Source organism: Coregonus clupeaformis, unplaced genomic scaffold (genome assembly GCF_020615455.1).
Source record: "Coregonus clupeaformis isolate EN_2021a unplaced genomic scaffold, ASM2061545v1 scaf0398, whole genome shotgun sequence".
In the NCBI taxonomy this organism is placed as follows: domain Eukaryota; kingdom Metazoa; phylum Chordata; class Actinopteri; order Salmoniformes; family Salmonidae; genus Coregonus; species Coregonus clupeaformis.
Window position 1 is genome coordinate 209,029 of NW_025533853.1, and position 16,335 is coordinate 225,363.

The 16,335-nt window shown below is 40.3% G+C and overlaps 1 protein-coding gene across 4 annotated transcripts in view; it reads left to right on the plus strand.

The window, feature by feature from the left end:
- Window positions 1–16,335, plus strand: part of arl13b (ADP-ribosylation factor-like 13b) — a 71,890-nt gene that overhangs the window by 29,072 nt on the left and 26,483 nt on the right. For all 4 annotated transcript variants that reach the window (XR_006658626.1, XM_045215227.1, XM_045215225.1 and 1 more), the window contains exons 7-8: window positions 7,593–7,707; window positions 7,956–8,214. Coding sequence is in view for 3 of the 4 variants with exons in the window: in XM_045215227.1 (XP_045071162.1) it covers window positions 7,593–7,707; window positions 7,956–8,214 (374 nt within the window). In the remaining variant the exon portion in view is untranslated. The remainder of the gene's footprint in view (window positions 1–7,592; window positions 7,708–7,955; window positions 8,215–16,335) is intronic.

Here is a 16,335-nt window from a genome sequence, read left to right on the forward strand (position 1 = left end):
TCAGAGACTTGGAGGGAGTTGCAGTGAGATTAGTAGAGGAGCAGCATCTAGTGAAGATGAGGTCAAGCTTATTGCCTGCCTTGTGAGTAGGGGGGACGGTGAGAGGGTGAGGTCAAAAGAGGAGAGGAGTGGAAAGAAGGAGGCAGAGAGAAATGAGTCAAATGTGGACATAGGGGAGGTTGAAATCCCCCAAAACTGTGAGGGGTGAGCCATCCTCAGGGAAGGAACTTATCAAGGCGTCAAGCTCATTGATGAACTCTCCAAGGGAACCTGGAGGGCGATAGATGACAAGGATATTAAGCTTAAATGGGCTAGTGACTGTGACAGCATGGAATTCAAATGAGGAGATAGACAGATGGGTTAGGGGGAAAAATTGAGAATGTCCACTTGGGAGAGATGAGGATTCCTGTACCACCACCCCTCTGACCAGATGCTCTCGGGGTATGTGAGAACACATGGTCAGACGAGGAGAGAGCAGTAGGAGTAGCAGTGTTTTCAGTGGTGATCCATGTTTCCGTCAGCGCCAGGAAGTCGAGGGACTGGAGGTTGGCATAGGCTGGGATGAAGTCAGCTTTGTTGGCAGCAGAACGGCAGTTCCAGAGGCTGCCTGCGACCTGGAACTCCACGTGGGTGGTGCGTGCAGGGACCACCAGGTTAGAGAGGCAGCAGCCACGCGGTGTGGTGCGTTTGTGTAGCCTGTGCAGAGAGGAGAGAACAGGGATAGGCAGAGGCATAGTTGACAGGCTGTAGCAAATGGCTACAAAAATGCAGAGGAGATCGGAATGAAATGAGCTGAGCATCTGGGAGCGGAGAGAGCAGGACCTCCCTCACCAAAACTTCTACCTCAGAAACTAAAATTGTTTCACTGAACCACCCGAACAAAAACTCTCCCAACTTCCACCTTTAGAAATCAGAATTGTTGTGAACCACAGCGGTTCAATGTTTAAAGGAATAGACTCAACCCACTTTATTCAACTATGACACCATAGCTAACTAGCAAGCTAGCATCCAATAACAATAACACACCGTATAGCACCAACACTTGGTCACAACAAACCACCAATAGTGTGATAACACACTAAACAGATCATTCGTGTCTGTGTCAAGTTCCTTTCATGACACAGCAATGATTAGACATTGGCTAGCTAGGACAAGTATATTGTATTTAGCTACTACCGTACAGTTAAGCTGGTAGTAGCTAATCCAGCTAGCAATGGCCACTGTGTTGACTTTGTTTGAAGAACAAAGTCAATGGAACATTAACCAGCTGATTAGGAGAGATATCACTCCTTAGTGATAGGAACATTAACCAGCTGATTAGGAGAGATATCACTCCTTAGTGATAGGAACATTAACCAGCTGATTAGGAGAGATATCACTCCTTAGTGATAGGAACATTAACCAGCTGATTAGGAGAGATATCACTCCTTAGTGATAGGAACATTAACCAGCTGATTAGGAGAGATCACTCTTTAGTGATAGGAACATTAACCAGCTGATTAGGAGAGATATCACTCCTTAGTGATAGGAACATTAACTAGCTGATTAGGAGAGATATCACTCCTTAGTGATAGGAACATTAACCAGCTGATTAGGAGAGATATCACTCCTTAGTGATGGGAACATTAACCAGCTGATTAGGAGATATATCACTCCTTAGTGATAGGAACATTAACTAGCTGGTTAGGAGATATATCCCTCCTTAGTGATAGGAACATTAACCAGCTGATTAGGAGAGATATCACTCCTTAGTGATAGGAACATTAACCAGCTGATTAGGAGAGATATCACTCCTTAGTGATAGGAACATTAACCAGCTGATTAGGAGAGATATCACTCCTTAGTGATAGGAACATTAACCAGCTGATTAGGAGAGATATCACTCCTTAGTGATAGGAACATTAACCAGCTGATTAGGAGAGATATCACTCCTTAGTGATAGGAACATTAACCAGCTGATTAGGAGAGATATCACTCCTTAGTGATAGGAACATTAACCAGCTGATTAGGAGAGATATCACTCCTTAGTGATAGGAACATTAACCAGCTGATTAGGAGAGATATCACTCCTTAGTGATAGGAACATTAACCAGCTGATGATCTCCTCCTGATTTTCCTGTGGGGGGGGGCTGCCCGCCCTATACCCTATACCCAATACCCAATGGGGAGTAGTTCAAAGTCCAGGTACAGGGGGTGGCTTGGGTCTGACCTGACCTTAAAGATCTCCTCAAGCGTGTCTGAGTCCAAGTACCTTGCTGGCTGTAGAGGAGGCTGGAGGGAAGAGAGGAGGAGGAGGAGGAGGAGGAGGGGGAGGAAGAGGAGGAGGAGGAGGAGGGGGGAGGAGGAGGAGGAGGAGGAGGAGGGGGGAGGGGGTAAAGAGGATATGCAGAAACCACAAAAGGTTTAAGACACTAATCAGAGAATGTATTTCAACTAGGGCTGTCAAAGATAACGTGTAATAACGCTCCACTAATCAGAGAATGTATTCCAACTAGGGCTGTCAAAGATAACGTGGAATAACGCTCCACTAATCAGAGAATGTATTCCAACTAGGGCTGTCAAAGATAACGTGGAATAACGCTCCACTAATCAGAGAATGTATTTCAACTAGGGCTGTCAAAGATAACGTGGAATAACGCTCCACTAATCAGAGAATGTATTCCAACTAGGGCTGTCAAAGATAACGTGGAATAACGCTCCACTAATCAGAGAATGTATTCCAACTAGGGCTGTCAAAGATAACGTGGAATAACGCTCCACTAATCAGAGAATGTATTCCAACTAGGGCTGTCAAAGATAACGTGGAATAACGCTCCACTAATCAGAGAATGTATTTCAACTAGGGCTGTCAAAGATAACGTGGAATAACGCTCCACTAATCAGAGAATGTATTTCAACTAGGGCTGTCAAAGATAACGTGTAATAACGCTCCACTAATCAGAGAATGTATTCCAACTAGGGCTGTCAAAGATAGCGTGGAATAACGCTCCACTAATCAGAGAATGTATTCCAACTAGGGCTGTCAAAGATAACGTGTAATAACGCTCCACTAATCAGAGAATGTATTCCAACTAGGGCTGTCAAAGATAACGTGTAATAACGCTCCACTAATCAGAGAATGTATTCCAACTAGGGCTGTCAAAGATAACGTGTAATAACGCTCCACTAATCAGAGAATGTATTCCAACTAGGGCTGTCAAAGATAACGTGTAATAACGCTCCACTAATCAGAGAATGTATTCCAACTAGGGCTGTCAAAGATAACGTGTAATAACGCTCCACTAATCAGAGAATGTATTCCAACTAGGGCTGTCAAAGATAACGTGGAATAACGCTCCACTAATCAGAGAATGTATTTCAACTAGGGCTGTCAAAGATAACGTGTAATAACGCTCCACTAATCAGAGAATGTATTTCAACTAGGGCTGTCAAAGATAACGTGTAATAACGCTCCACTAATCAGAGAATGTATTCCAACTAGGGCTGTCAAAGATAACGTGGAATAACGCTCCACTAATCAGAGAATGTATTCCAACTAGGGCTGTCAAAGATAACGTGTAATAACGCTCCACTAATCAGAGAATGTATTCCAACTAGGGCTGTCAAAGATAACGTGTAATAACGCTCCACTAATCAGAGAATGTATTCCAACTAGGGCTGTCAAAGATAACGTGTAATAACGCTCCACTAATCAGAGAATGTATTCCAACTAGGGCTGTCAAAGATAACGTGGAATAACGCTCCACTAATCAGAGAATGTATTCCAACTAGGGCTGTCAAAGATAACGTGGAATAACGCTCCACTAATCAGAGAATGTATTCCAACTAGGGCTGTCAAAGATAACGTGTAATAACGCTCCACTAATCAGAGAATGTATTCCAACTAGGGCTGTCAAAGATAACGTGTAATAACGCTCCACTAATCAGAGAATGTATTCCAACTAGGGCTGTCAAAGATAACGTGTAATAACGCTCCACTAATCAGAGAATGTATTTCAACTAGGGCTGTCAAAGATAACGTGTAATAACGCTCCACTAATCAGAGAATGTATTCCAACTAGGGCTGTCAAAGATAACGTGTAATAACGCTCCACTAATCAGAGAATGTATTCCAACTAGGGCTGTCAAAGATAACGTGTAATAACGCTCCACTAATCAGAGAATGTATTCCAACTAGGGCTGTCAAAGATAACGTGTAATAACGCTCCACTAATCAGAGAATGTATTTCAACTAGGGCTGTCAAAGATAACGTGTAATAACGCTCCACTAATCAGAGAATGTATTCCAACTAGGGCTGTCAAAGATAACGTGGAATAACGCTCCACTAATCAGAGAATGTATTTCAACTAGGGCTGTCAAAGATAACGTGGAATAACGCTCCACTAATCAGAGGATGTATTCCAACTAGGGCTGTCAAAGATAACGTGGAATAACGCTCCACTAATCAGAGAATGTATTCCAACTAGGGCTGTCAAAGATAACGTGGAATAACGCTCCACTAATCAGAGAATGTATTCCAACTAGGGCTGTCAAAGATAACGTGGAATAATGCTCCACTAATCAGAGAATGTATTCCAACTAGGGCTGTCAAAGATAACGTGTAATAACGCTCCACTAATCAGAGAATGTATTCCAACTAGGGCTGTCAAAGATAACGTGTAATAACGCTCCACTAATCAGAGAATGTATTCCAACTAGGGCTGTCAAAGATAACGTGGAATAATGCTCCACTAATCAGAGAATGTATTCCAACTAGGGCTGTCAAAGATAACGTGGAATAACGCTCCACTAATCAGAGAATGTATTCCAACTAGGGCTGTCAAAGATAACGTGGAATAACGCTCCACTAATCAGAGAATGTATTCCAACTAGGGCTGTCAAAGATAACGTGGAATAACACTCCACTAATCAGAGAATGTATTCCAACTAGGGCTGTCAAAGATAACGTGGAATAACGCTCCACTAATCAGAGAATGTATTCCAACTAGGGCTGTCAAAGATAACGTGGAATAATGCTCCACTAATCAGAGAATGTATTCCAACTAGGGCTGTCAAAGATAACGTGGAATAACGCTCCACTAATCAGAGAATGTATTCCAACTAGGGCTGTCAAAGATAACGTGGAATAATGCTCCACTAATCAGAGAATGTATTCCAACTAGGGCTGTCAAAGATAACGTGGAATAACGCTCCACTAATCAGAGAATGTATTTCAACTAGGGCTGTCAAAGATAACGTGTAATAATGCTCCACTAATCAGAGAATGTATTTCAACTAGGGCTGTCAAAGATAACGTGTAATAACGCTCCACTAATCAGAGAATGTATTCCAACTAGGGCTGTCAAAGATAACGTGTAATAACGCTCCACTAATCAGAGAATGTATTCCAACTAGGGCTGTCAAAGATAACGTGTAATAACGCTCCACTAATCAGAGAATGTATTCCAACTAGGGCTGTCAAAGATAACGTGGAATAACGCTCCACTAATCAGAGAATGTATTCCAACTAGGGCTGTCAAAGATAACGTGGAATAACGCTCCACTAATCAGAGAATGTATTCCAACTAGGGCTGTCAAAGATAACGTGGAATAACGCTCCACTAATCAGAGAATGTATTCCAACTAGGGCTGTCAAAGATAACGTGGAATAACGCTCCACTAATCAGAGAATGTATTCCAACTAGGGCTGTCAAAGATAACGTGTAATAACGCTCCACTAATCAGAGAATGTATTCCAACTAGGGCTGTCAAAGATAACGTGGAATAACGCTCCACTAATCAGAGAATGTATTCCAACTAGGGCTGTCAAAGATAACGTGTAATAACGCTCCACTAATCAGAGAATGTATTCCAACTAGGGCTGTCAAAGATAACGTGTAATAACGCTCCACTAATCAGAGAATGTATTCCAACTAGGGCTGTCAAAGATAACGTGGAATAACGCTCCACTAATCAGAGAATGTATTCCAACTAGGGCTGTCAAAGATAACGTGTAATAACGCTCCACTAATCAGAGAATGTATTCCAACTAGGGCTGTCAAAGATAACGTGGAATAACGCTCCACTAATCAGAGAATGTATTCCAACTAGGGCTGTCAAAGATAACGTGGAATAACGCTCCACATGTTTACTGCTGTAAAAAGGTTTGACGCCGTTAATCACGTCTCCATTTCTGCACGGAACATTTTAAGCGCACGTGTTTCCGCACGGACCCTTTTTTTAAGAGCAGAACACAACACTGAAATAGCAAAAGTCAATGCTTACACCATTTACATCGCTGGAGACCGTGTGCCTCTCTACAAAATCATGTCAACGAAATGCCCCCTAATTACCGGAGCTATGTGTTTTCTCTTTCTGCCGCGGGTTGGCCGTTTTGAACTACTCGCGAGACGCTGTTTTTTGTTTTCTTAACAAACGCCATTGTCTAGCTAGTCATGTTACCTAGCTAGCAACATGATAACTTGACCACTGACCAGGCGATGCACACATTTGGATGACACAGGAAGAACTGAAAAGGGAATCGGCTACTCAAACATTCTTCCCAGGTAGGCTGCATGTGCTAGAGCGGGAGGAAAGAGAAGGAACTCACCAGATGCCGTCGGAGCTCCAAAAGAAAAGTGGATAATGACAACGTGTGGATTTGTTTTGTGTGACGATAGAATGCAGAAGCAGACAGGGTGTAGTTGAGCAAGGTGTCGAAGCGGACAACCCACTCGCCTGGCTTCGGCTGGGTCATTATAACTCAAAACAATGCCTTCTAAAATGAGAGATTCCTTCCCTTGCAAAGTATGCCTGTAACTCAATGCACTGCTTTTTAAATGAAAAAATATTTATTCAGGGCTACATTTGAGCAAATTCAAAAATTGCGATTAACAAATGCCGTTAACTCGATTTTAATTATTTTAATCTTTTTTGGACAGTCCTAATTTTAACTCAAATCTGGAGGTCAGGAGTTACTGTCATTGTCTCAGCAAAAGCAATTCTCCTCGAGAGATCTCCCCCAGGACACAGGGTGTAAGATATAGGGGGTCAGTGTTTGATCTCCACCAGGACACAGGGTGTAAGATATAGGGGGTCAGTGTTTGATCTCCCCCAGGACACAGGGTGTAAGATATAGGGGGTCAGTGTTTGATCTCCCCCAGGACACAGGGTGTAAGATATAGGGGGTCAGTGTTTGATCTCCCCCAGGACACAGGGTGTAAGATATAGGGGCTCCGTGTTTGATCTCCCCCAGGACACAGGGTGTAAGATATAGGGGCTCCGTGTTTGATCTCCCCCAGGACACAGGGTGTAAGATATAGGGGCTCCGTGTTTGATCTCCACCAGGACACAGGATGTAAGATATAGGGGGTCAGTGTTTGATCTCCACCAGGACACAGGGTGTAAGATATAGGGGGTCAGTGTTTGATCTCCACCAGGACACAGGGTGTAAGATATAGGGGGTCAGTGTTTGATCTCCCCCAGGACACAGGGTGTGAGATATAGGGGGTCAGTGTTTGATCTCCACCAGGACACAGGGTGTGAGATATAGGGGGTCAGTGTTTTGATTGTGAAGTGAACTGCTGAATGTCCCTCGTCTCCCTGGTCCCAGAGACCGTCAGGAGAAGGAGGAGGCGGAGAGGGAGGGCCGGACTCTACAGGAGGAGGAGACAGACGATGACGCCATACCCAGCCCCTTCCAGCCAATAGGCAACGTCATCAACGAGGTGTGGAATACACTGGGCCAATCAGCATCACTTTTTGTTGATTTTGATTTGTTTGAGCTCGGACCAATGCGTCTGAAATGGCACCCTATTCCCTATATAGTGCACTAGTTTTGACCAGAGCTCTGTGTAGTTGTAGTGTACCCTTTAGGGAATAGGGTACCATTTGAGCTGCACGGTGGTCAGTAAATGGGTTGTGTGTTCTAGCTGTATTAATGTGTGTGTATACCATGGGGGTTCCATCCATGCAGAATGAAGAACGGCTGAAGAATACACAGAGAGGAGGACAGGAGGGTGCTGCCAACGATGCTGGCGAAGGAGGTCAGGAGGAGGAAGAGGAGGAAGAGGAGGGTGAGAGACAGACTCCGGAGAGCGGTGCAGCGTCAGCCTCAGTGGACCAGACTAAGAAGAAGACTGGTAAACTGAGATTAAAGAGGAAACACAAAGTGGACCCGCTGAGGACGGACGAGACGGCAGCCCCCGAGAGCTCCAAACCTCCACCCCTACCTGGTGAGAGACACACACACACACACACACAGACACACACACACACACACACAGACACACACACAGACACACACACAGACACACACACAGCCACACACATACACACACACACACAGCCACACACAAAGCCAGACACACAGACACACACACACAGACACACACACACACACACACACAGCCACACAGACACACACACAGCCACACAGACACACACACAGCCACACACATACACACACACACACAGCCACACACACACACACAGCCACACACACACAGCCACACATACACACACACACATAGCCACACACACACACAGCCACACACACACACAGCCACACACACACACACACAGCCACACACACACAGCACACACAGCACACACACACAGCACACACACACACACAGCCACACACACACACACAGCCACACACACACACACAGCCACACACACACACACAGCCACACACACACACAGCCACACACACACACAGCCACACACACACACAGCCACACACACACACAGCCACACACACACACAGCCACACACACACACAGCCACACACACACACACACACACACACACACACACACACACACACACACACACACACACACACAGCCACACACACACACACACACACACACACAGCCACACACACACACAGCCACACACACACACAGCCACACACACAACACACACACACACAGCCACACACACACACACATTGTCTTTTAGCATTTCAATGAGACCTGACCTTTTCCCTTTTAAGCCCTCCATAGGCGTGGCAGACCAATGACTGGGCTGGAACACAGTTTCATCAGTATTAATGAACATGTTGAAAATCTTTATTTAGTTGTTGTTTGTTTGTTTTAGTGGGATAGGCTTCTCCTAATAATCTATTTAGTTGTTGTTGTTTTAGTGGGATGGGCTTCTCCTAATAATCTATTTAGTTGTTGTTGTTTTAGTGGGTTGGGCTTCTCCTAATAATCTATTTAGTTGTTGTTGTTTTAGTGGGATGGGCTTCTCCTAATAATCTATTTAGTTGTTGTTGTTTTAGTGGGATGGGCTTCTCCTAATAATCTATTTAGTTGTTGTTTTAGTGGGATGGGCTTCTCCTAATAATCTATTTAGTTGTTGTTGTTTTAGTGGGATGGGCTTCTCCTAATAATCTATTTAGTTGTTGTTGTTTTAGTGGGATGGGCTTCTCCTAATAATCTATTTAGTTGTTGTTGTTTTAGTGGGATGGGCTTCTCCTAATAATCTATTTAGTTGTTGTTGTTTTAGTGGGATGGGCTTCTCCTAATAATCTATTTAGTTGTTGTTGTTTTAGTGGGATGGGCTTCTCCTAATAATCTATTTAGTTGTTGTTGTTTTAGTGGGTTGGGCTTCTCCTAATAATCTATTTAGTTGTTGTTGTTTTAGTGGGATGGGCTTCTCCTAATAATCTATTTAGTTGTTGTTGTTTTAGTGGGATGGGCTTCTCCTAATAATCTATTTAGTTGTTGTTGTTTTAGTGGGATGGGCTTCTCCTAATAATCTATTTAGTTGTTGTTGTTTTAGTGGGATGGGCTTCTCCTAATAATCTATTTAGTTGTTGTTGTTTTAGTGGGATGGGCTTCTCCTAATAATCTATTTAGGTTGTTGTTTTAGTGGGATGGGCTTCTCCTAATAATCTATTTAGTGTTGTTGTTTTAGTGGGATGGGCTTCTCCTAATAATCTATTTAGTTGTTGTTGTTTTAGTGGGATGGGCTTCTCCTAATAATCTATTTAGTTGTTGTTGTTTTAGTGGGATGGGCTTCTCCTAATAATCTATTTAGTTGTTGTTGTTTTAGTGGGATGGGCTTCTCCTAATAATCTATTTAGTTGTTGTTGTTTTAGTGGGATGGGCTTCTCCTAATAATCTATTTAGTTGTTGTTGTTTTAGTGGGATGGGCTTCTCCTAATAATCTATTTAGTTGTTGTTGTTTTAGTGGGATGGGCTTCTCCTAATAATCTATTTAGTTGTTGTTGTTTTAGTGGGATGGGCTTCTCCTAATAATCTATTTAGTTGTTGTTGTTTTAGTGGGATGGGCTTCTCCTAATAATCTATTTAGTTGTTGTTGTTTTAGTGGGATGGGCTTCTCCTAATAATCTATTTAGTTGTTGTTGTTTTAGTGGGATGGGCTTCTCCTAATAATCTATTTAGTTGTTGTTGTTTTAGTGGGATGGGCTTCTCCTAATAATCTATTTAGTTGTTGTTGTTTTAGTGGGATGGGCTTCTCCTAATAATCTATTTAGTTGTTGTTGTTTTAGTGGGATGGGCTTCTCCTAATAATCTATTTAGTTGTTGTTGTTTTAGTGGGATGGGCTTCTCCTAATAATCTATTTAGTTGTTGTTGTTTTAGTGGGATGGGCTTCTCCTAATAATCTATTTAGTTGTTGTTGTTTTAGTGGGATGGGCTTCTCCTAATAATCTATTTAGTTGTTGTTGTTTTAGTGGGATGGGCTTCTCCTAATAATCTATTTAGTGTTGTTGTTTTAGTGGGATGGGCTTCTCCTAATAATCTATTTAGTTGTTGTTGTTTTAGTGGGATGGGCTTCTCCTAATAATCTATTTAGTTGTTGTTGTTTTAGTGGGATGGGCTTCTCCTAATAATCTATTTAGTTGTTGTTGTTTTAGTGGGATGGGCTTCTCCTAATAATCTATTTAGTTGTTGTTGTTTTAGTGGGATGGGCTTCTCCTAATAATCTATTTAGTTGTTGTTGTTTTAGTGGGATGGGCTTCTCCTAATAATCTATTTAGTTGTTGTTGTTTTAGTGGGATGGGCTTCTCCTAATAATCTATTTAGTTGTTGTTGTTTTAGTGGGATGGGCTTCTCCTAATAATCTATTTAGTTGTTGTTGTTTTAGTGGGATGGGCTTCTCCTAATAATCTATTTAGTTGTTGTTGTTTTAGTGGGATGGGCTTCTCCTAATAATCTATTTAGTTGTTGTTTTAGTGGGATGGGCTTCTCCTAATAATCTATTTAGTTGTTGTTGTTTTAGTGGGATGGGCTTCTCCTAATAATCTATTTAGTTGTTGTTTTAGTGGGATGGGCTTCTCCTAATAATCTATTTAGTGTTGTTGTTTTAGTGGGATGGGCTTCTCCTAATAATCTATTTAGTTGTTGTTGTTTTAGTGGGATGGGCTTCTCCTAATAATCTATTTAGTTGTTGTTGTTTTAGTGGGATGGGCTTCTCCTAATAATCTATTTAGTTGTTGTTGTTTTAGTGGGATGGGCTTCTCCTAATAATCTATTTAGTTGTTGTTGTTTTAGTGGGATGGGCTTCTCCTAATAATCTATTTAGTTGTTGTTGTTTTAGTGGGATGGGCTTCTCCTAATAATCTATTTAGTTGTTGTTGTTTTAGTGGGATGGGCTTCTCCTAATAATCTATTTAGTTGTTGTTGTTTTAGTGGGATGGGCTTCTCCTAATAATCTATTTAGTTGTTGTTGTTTTAGTGGGATGGGCTTCTCCTAATAATCTATTTAGTTGTTGTTGTTTTAGTGGGATGGGCTTCTCCTAATAATCTATTTAGTTGTTGTTGTTTTAGTGGGATGGGCTTCTCCTAATAATCTATTTAGTTGTTGTTGTTTTAGTGGGATGGGCTTCTCCTAATAATCTATTTAGTTGTTGTTGTTTTAGTGGGATGGGCTTCTCCTAATAATCTATTTAGTTGTTGTTGTTTTAGTGGGATGGGCTTCTCCTAATAATCTATTTAGTTGTTGTTGTTTTAGTGGGATGGGCTTCTCCTAATAATCTATTTAGTTGTTGTTGTTTTAGTGGGATGGGCTTCTCCTAATAATCTATTTAGTTGTTGTTGTTTTAGTGGGATGGGCTTCTCCTAATAATCTATTTAGTTGTTGTTGTTTTAGTGGGATGGGCTTCTCCTAATAATCTATTTAGTTGTTGTTGTTTTAGTGGGATGGGCTTCTCCTAATAATCTATTTAGTTGTTGTTGTTTTAGTGGGATGGGCTTCTCCTAATAATCTATTTAGTTGTTGTTGTTTTAGTGGGATGGGCTTCTCCTAATAATCTATTTAGTTGTTGTTGTTTTAGTGGGATGGGCTTCTCCTAATAATCTATTTAGTTGTTGTTGTTTTAGTGGGATGGGCTTCTCCTAATAATCTATTTAGTTGTTGTTGTTTTAGTGGGATGGGCTTCTCCTAATAATCTATTTAGTTGTTGTTGTTTTAGTGGGATGGGCTTCTCCTAATAATCTATTTAGTTGTTGTTGTTTTAGTGGGATGGGCTTCTCCTAATAATCTATTTAGTTGTTGTTGTTTTAGTGGGATGGGCTTCTCCTAATAATCTATTTAGTTGTTGTTGTTTTAGTGGGATGGGCTTCTCCTAATAATCTATTTAGTTGTTGTTGTTTTAGTGGGATGGGCTTCTCCTAATAATCTATTTAGTTGTTGTTGTTTTAGTGGGATGGGCTTCTCCTAATAATCTATTTAGTTGTTGTTGTTTTAGTGGGATGGGCTTCTCCTAATAATCTATTTAGGTTGTTGTTTTAGTGGGATGGGCTTCTCCTAATAATCTATTTAGTTGTTGTTGTTTTAGTGGGATGGGCTTCTCCTAATAATCTATTTAGTTGTTGTTTTTAGTGGGATGGGCTTCTCCTAATAATCTATTTAGTTGTTGTTGTTTTAGTGGGATGGGCTTCTCCTAATAATCTATTTAGTTGTTGTTGTTTTAGTGGGATGGGCTTCTCCTAATAATCTATTTAGTTGTTGTTGTTTTAGTGGGATGGGCTTCTCCTAATAATCTATTTAGTTGTTGTTGTTTTAGTGGGATGGGCTTCTCCTAATAATCTATTTAGTTGTTGTTGTTTTAGTGGGATGGGCTTCTCCTAATAATCTATTTAGTTGTTGTTGTTTTAGTGGGATGGGCTTCTCCTAATAATCTATTTAGTTGTTGTTGTTTTAGTGGGATGGGCTTCTCCTAATAATCTATTTAGTTGTTGTTGTTTTAGTGGGATGGGCTTCTCCTAATAATCTATTTAGTTGTTGTTGTTTTAGTGGGATGGGCTTCTCCTAATAATCTATTTAGTTGTTGTTGTTTTAGTGGGATGGGCTTCTCCTAATAATCTATTTAGTTGTTGTTGTTTTAGTGGGATGGGCTTCTCCTAATAATCTATTTAGTTGTTGTTGTTTTAGTGGGATGGGCTTCTCCTAATAATCTATTTAGTTGTTGTTGTTTTAGTGGGATGGGCTTCTCCTAATAATCTATTTAGTGTTGTTGTTTTAGTGGGATGGGCTTCTCCTAATAATCTATTTAGTTGTTGTTGTTTTAGTGGGATGGGCTTCTCCTAATAATCTATTTAGTTGTTGTTGTTTTAGTGGGATGGGCTTCTCCTAATAATCTATTTAGTTGTTGTTGTTTTAGTGGGATGGGCTTCTCCTAATAATCTATTTAGTTGTTGTTGTTTTAGTGGGATGGGCTTCTCCTAATAATCTATTTAGTTGTTGTTGTTTTAGTGGGATGGGCTTCTCCTAATAATCTATTTAGTTGTTGTTGTTTTAGTGGGATGGGCTTCTCCTAATAATCTATTTAGTTGTTGTTGTTTTAGTGGGATGGGCTTCTCCTAATAATCTATTTAGTTGTTGTTGTTTTAGTGGGATGGGCTTCTCCTAATAATCTATTTAGTTGTTGTTGTTTTAGTGGGATGGGCTTCTCCTAATAATCTATTTAGGTTGTTGTTTTAGTGGGATGGGCTTCTCCTAATAATCTATTTAGTTGTTGTTGTTTTAGTGGGATGGGCTTCTCCTAATAATCTATTTAGTTGTTGTTGTTTTAGTGGGATGGGCTTCTCCTAATAATCTATTTAGTTGTTGTTGTTTTAGTGGGATGGGCTTCTCCTAATAATCTATTTAGTTGTTGTTGTTTTAGTGGGATGGGCTTCTCCTAATAATCTATTTAGTTGTTGTTGTTTTAGTGGGATGGGCTTCTCCTAATAATCTATTTAGTTGTTGTTGTTTTAGTGGGATGGGCTTCTCCTAATAATCTATTTAGTTGTTGTTGTTTTAGTGGGATGGGCTTCTCCTAATAATCTATTTAGTTGTTGTTGTTTTAGTGGGATGGGCTTCTCCTAATAATCTATTTAGTTGTTGTTGTTTTAGTGGGATGGGCTTCTCCTAATAATCTATTTAGTTGTTGTTGTTTTAGTGGGATGGGCTTCTCCTAATAATCTATTTAGTTGTTGTTGTTTTAGTGGGATGGGCTTCTCCTAATAATCTATTTAGTTGTTGTTGTTTTTAGTGGGATGGGCTTCTCCTAATAATCTATTTAGTTGTTGTTGTTTTAGTGGGATGGGCTTCTCCTAATAATCTATTTAGTTGTTGTTGTTTTAGTGGGATGGGCTTCTCCTAATAATCTATTTAGTTGTTGTTGTTTTAGTGGGATGGGCTTCTCCTAATAATCTATTTAGTTGTTGTTGTTTTAGTGGGATGGGCTTCTCCTAATAATCTATTTAGTTGTTGTTGTTTTAGTGGGATGGGCTTCTCCTAATAATCTATTTAGTTGTTGTTGTTTTAGTGGGATGGGCTTCTCCTAATAATCTATTTAGTTGTTGTTGTTTTAGTGGGATGGGCTTCTCCTAATAATCTATTTAGTTGTTGTTGTTTTAGTGGGATGGGCTTCTCCTAATAATCTATTTAGTTGTTGTTGTTTTAGTGGGATGGGCTTCTCCTAATAATCTATTTAGTTGTTGTTGTTTTAGTGGGATGGGCTTCTCCTAATAATCTATTTAGTTGTTGTTGTTTTAGTGGGATGGGCTTCTCCTAATAATCTATTTAGTTGTTGTTGTTTTAGTGGGATGGGCTTCTCCTAATAATCTATTTAGTTGTTGTTGTTTTAGTGGGATGGGCTTCTCCTAATAATCTATTTAGTTGTTGTTGTTTTAGTGGGATGGGCTTCTCCTAATAATCTATTTAGTTGTTGTTGTTTTAGTGGGATGGGCTTCTCCTAATAATCTATTTAGTTGTTGTTGTTTTAGTGGGATGGGCTTCTCCTAATAATCTATTTAGTTGTTGTTGTTTTAGTGGGATGGGCTTCTCCTAATAATCTATTTAGTTGTTGTTGTTTTAGTGGGATGGGCTTCTCCTAATAATCTATTTAGTTGTTGTTGTTTTAGTGGGATGGGCTTCTCCTAATAATCTATTTAGTTGTTGTTGTTTTAGTGGGATGGGCTTCTCCTAATAATCTATTTAGTGTTGTTGTTTTAGTGGGATGGGCTTCTCCTAATAATCTATTTAGTTGTTGTTGTTTTAGTGGGATGGGCTTCTCCTAATAATCTATTTAGTTGTTGTTGTTTTAGTGGGATGGGCTTCTCCTAATAATCTATTTAGTTGTTGTGTTTTAGTGGGATGGGCTTCTCCTAATAATCTATTTAGTTGTTGTTGTTTTAGTGGGATGGGCTTCTCCTAATAATCTATTTAGTTGTTGTTGTTTTAGTGGGATGGGCTTCTCCTAATAATCTATTTAGTTGTTGTTGTTTTAGTGGGATGGGCTTCTCCTAATAATCTATTTAGTTGTTGTTGTTTTAGTGGGATGGGCTTCTCCTAATAATCTATTTAGTTGTTGTTGTTTTAGTGGGATGGGCTTCTCCTAATAATCTATTTAGTTGTTGTTGTTTTAGTGGGATGGGCTTCTCCTAATAATCTATTTAGTTGTTGTTGTTTTAGTGGGATGGGCTTCTCCTAATAATCTATTTAGTTGTTGTTGTTTTAGTGGGATGGGCTTCTCCTAATAATCTATTTAGTTGTTGTTGTTTTAGTGGGATGGGCTTCTCCTAATAATCTATTTAGTTGTTGTTGTTTTAGTGGGATGGGCTTCTCCTAATAATCTATTTAGTTGTTGTTGTTTTAGTGGGATGGGCTTCTCCTAATAATCTATTTAGTTGTTGTTGTTTTAGTGGGATGGGCTTCTCCTAATAATCTATTTAGTTGTTGTTGTTTTAGTGGGATGGGCTTCTCCTAATAATCTATTTAGTTGTTGTTGTTTTAGTGGGATGGGCTTCTCCTAATAATCTATTTAGTTGTTGTTGTTTTAGTGGGATGGGCTTCTCCTAATAATCTATTTAGTTGTTGTTGTTTTAGTGGG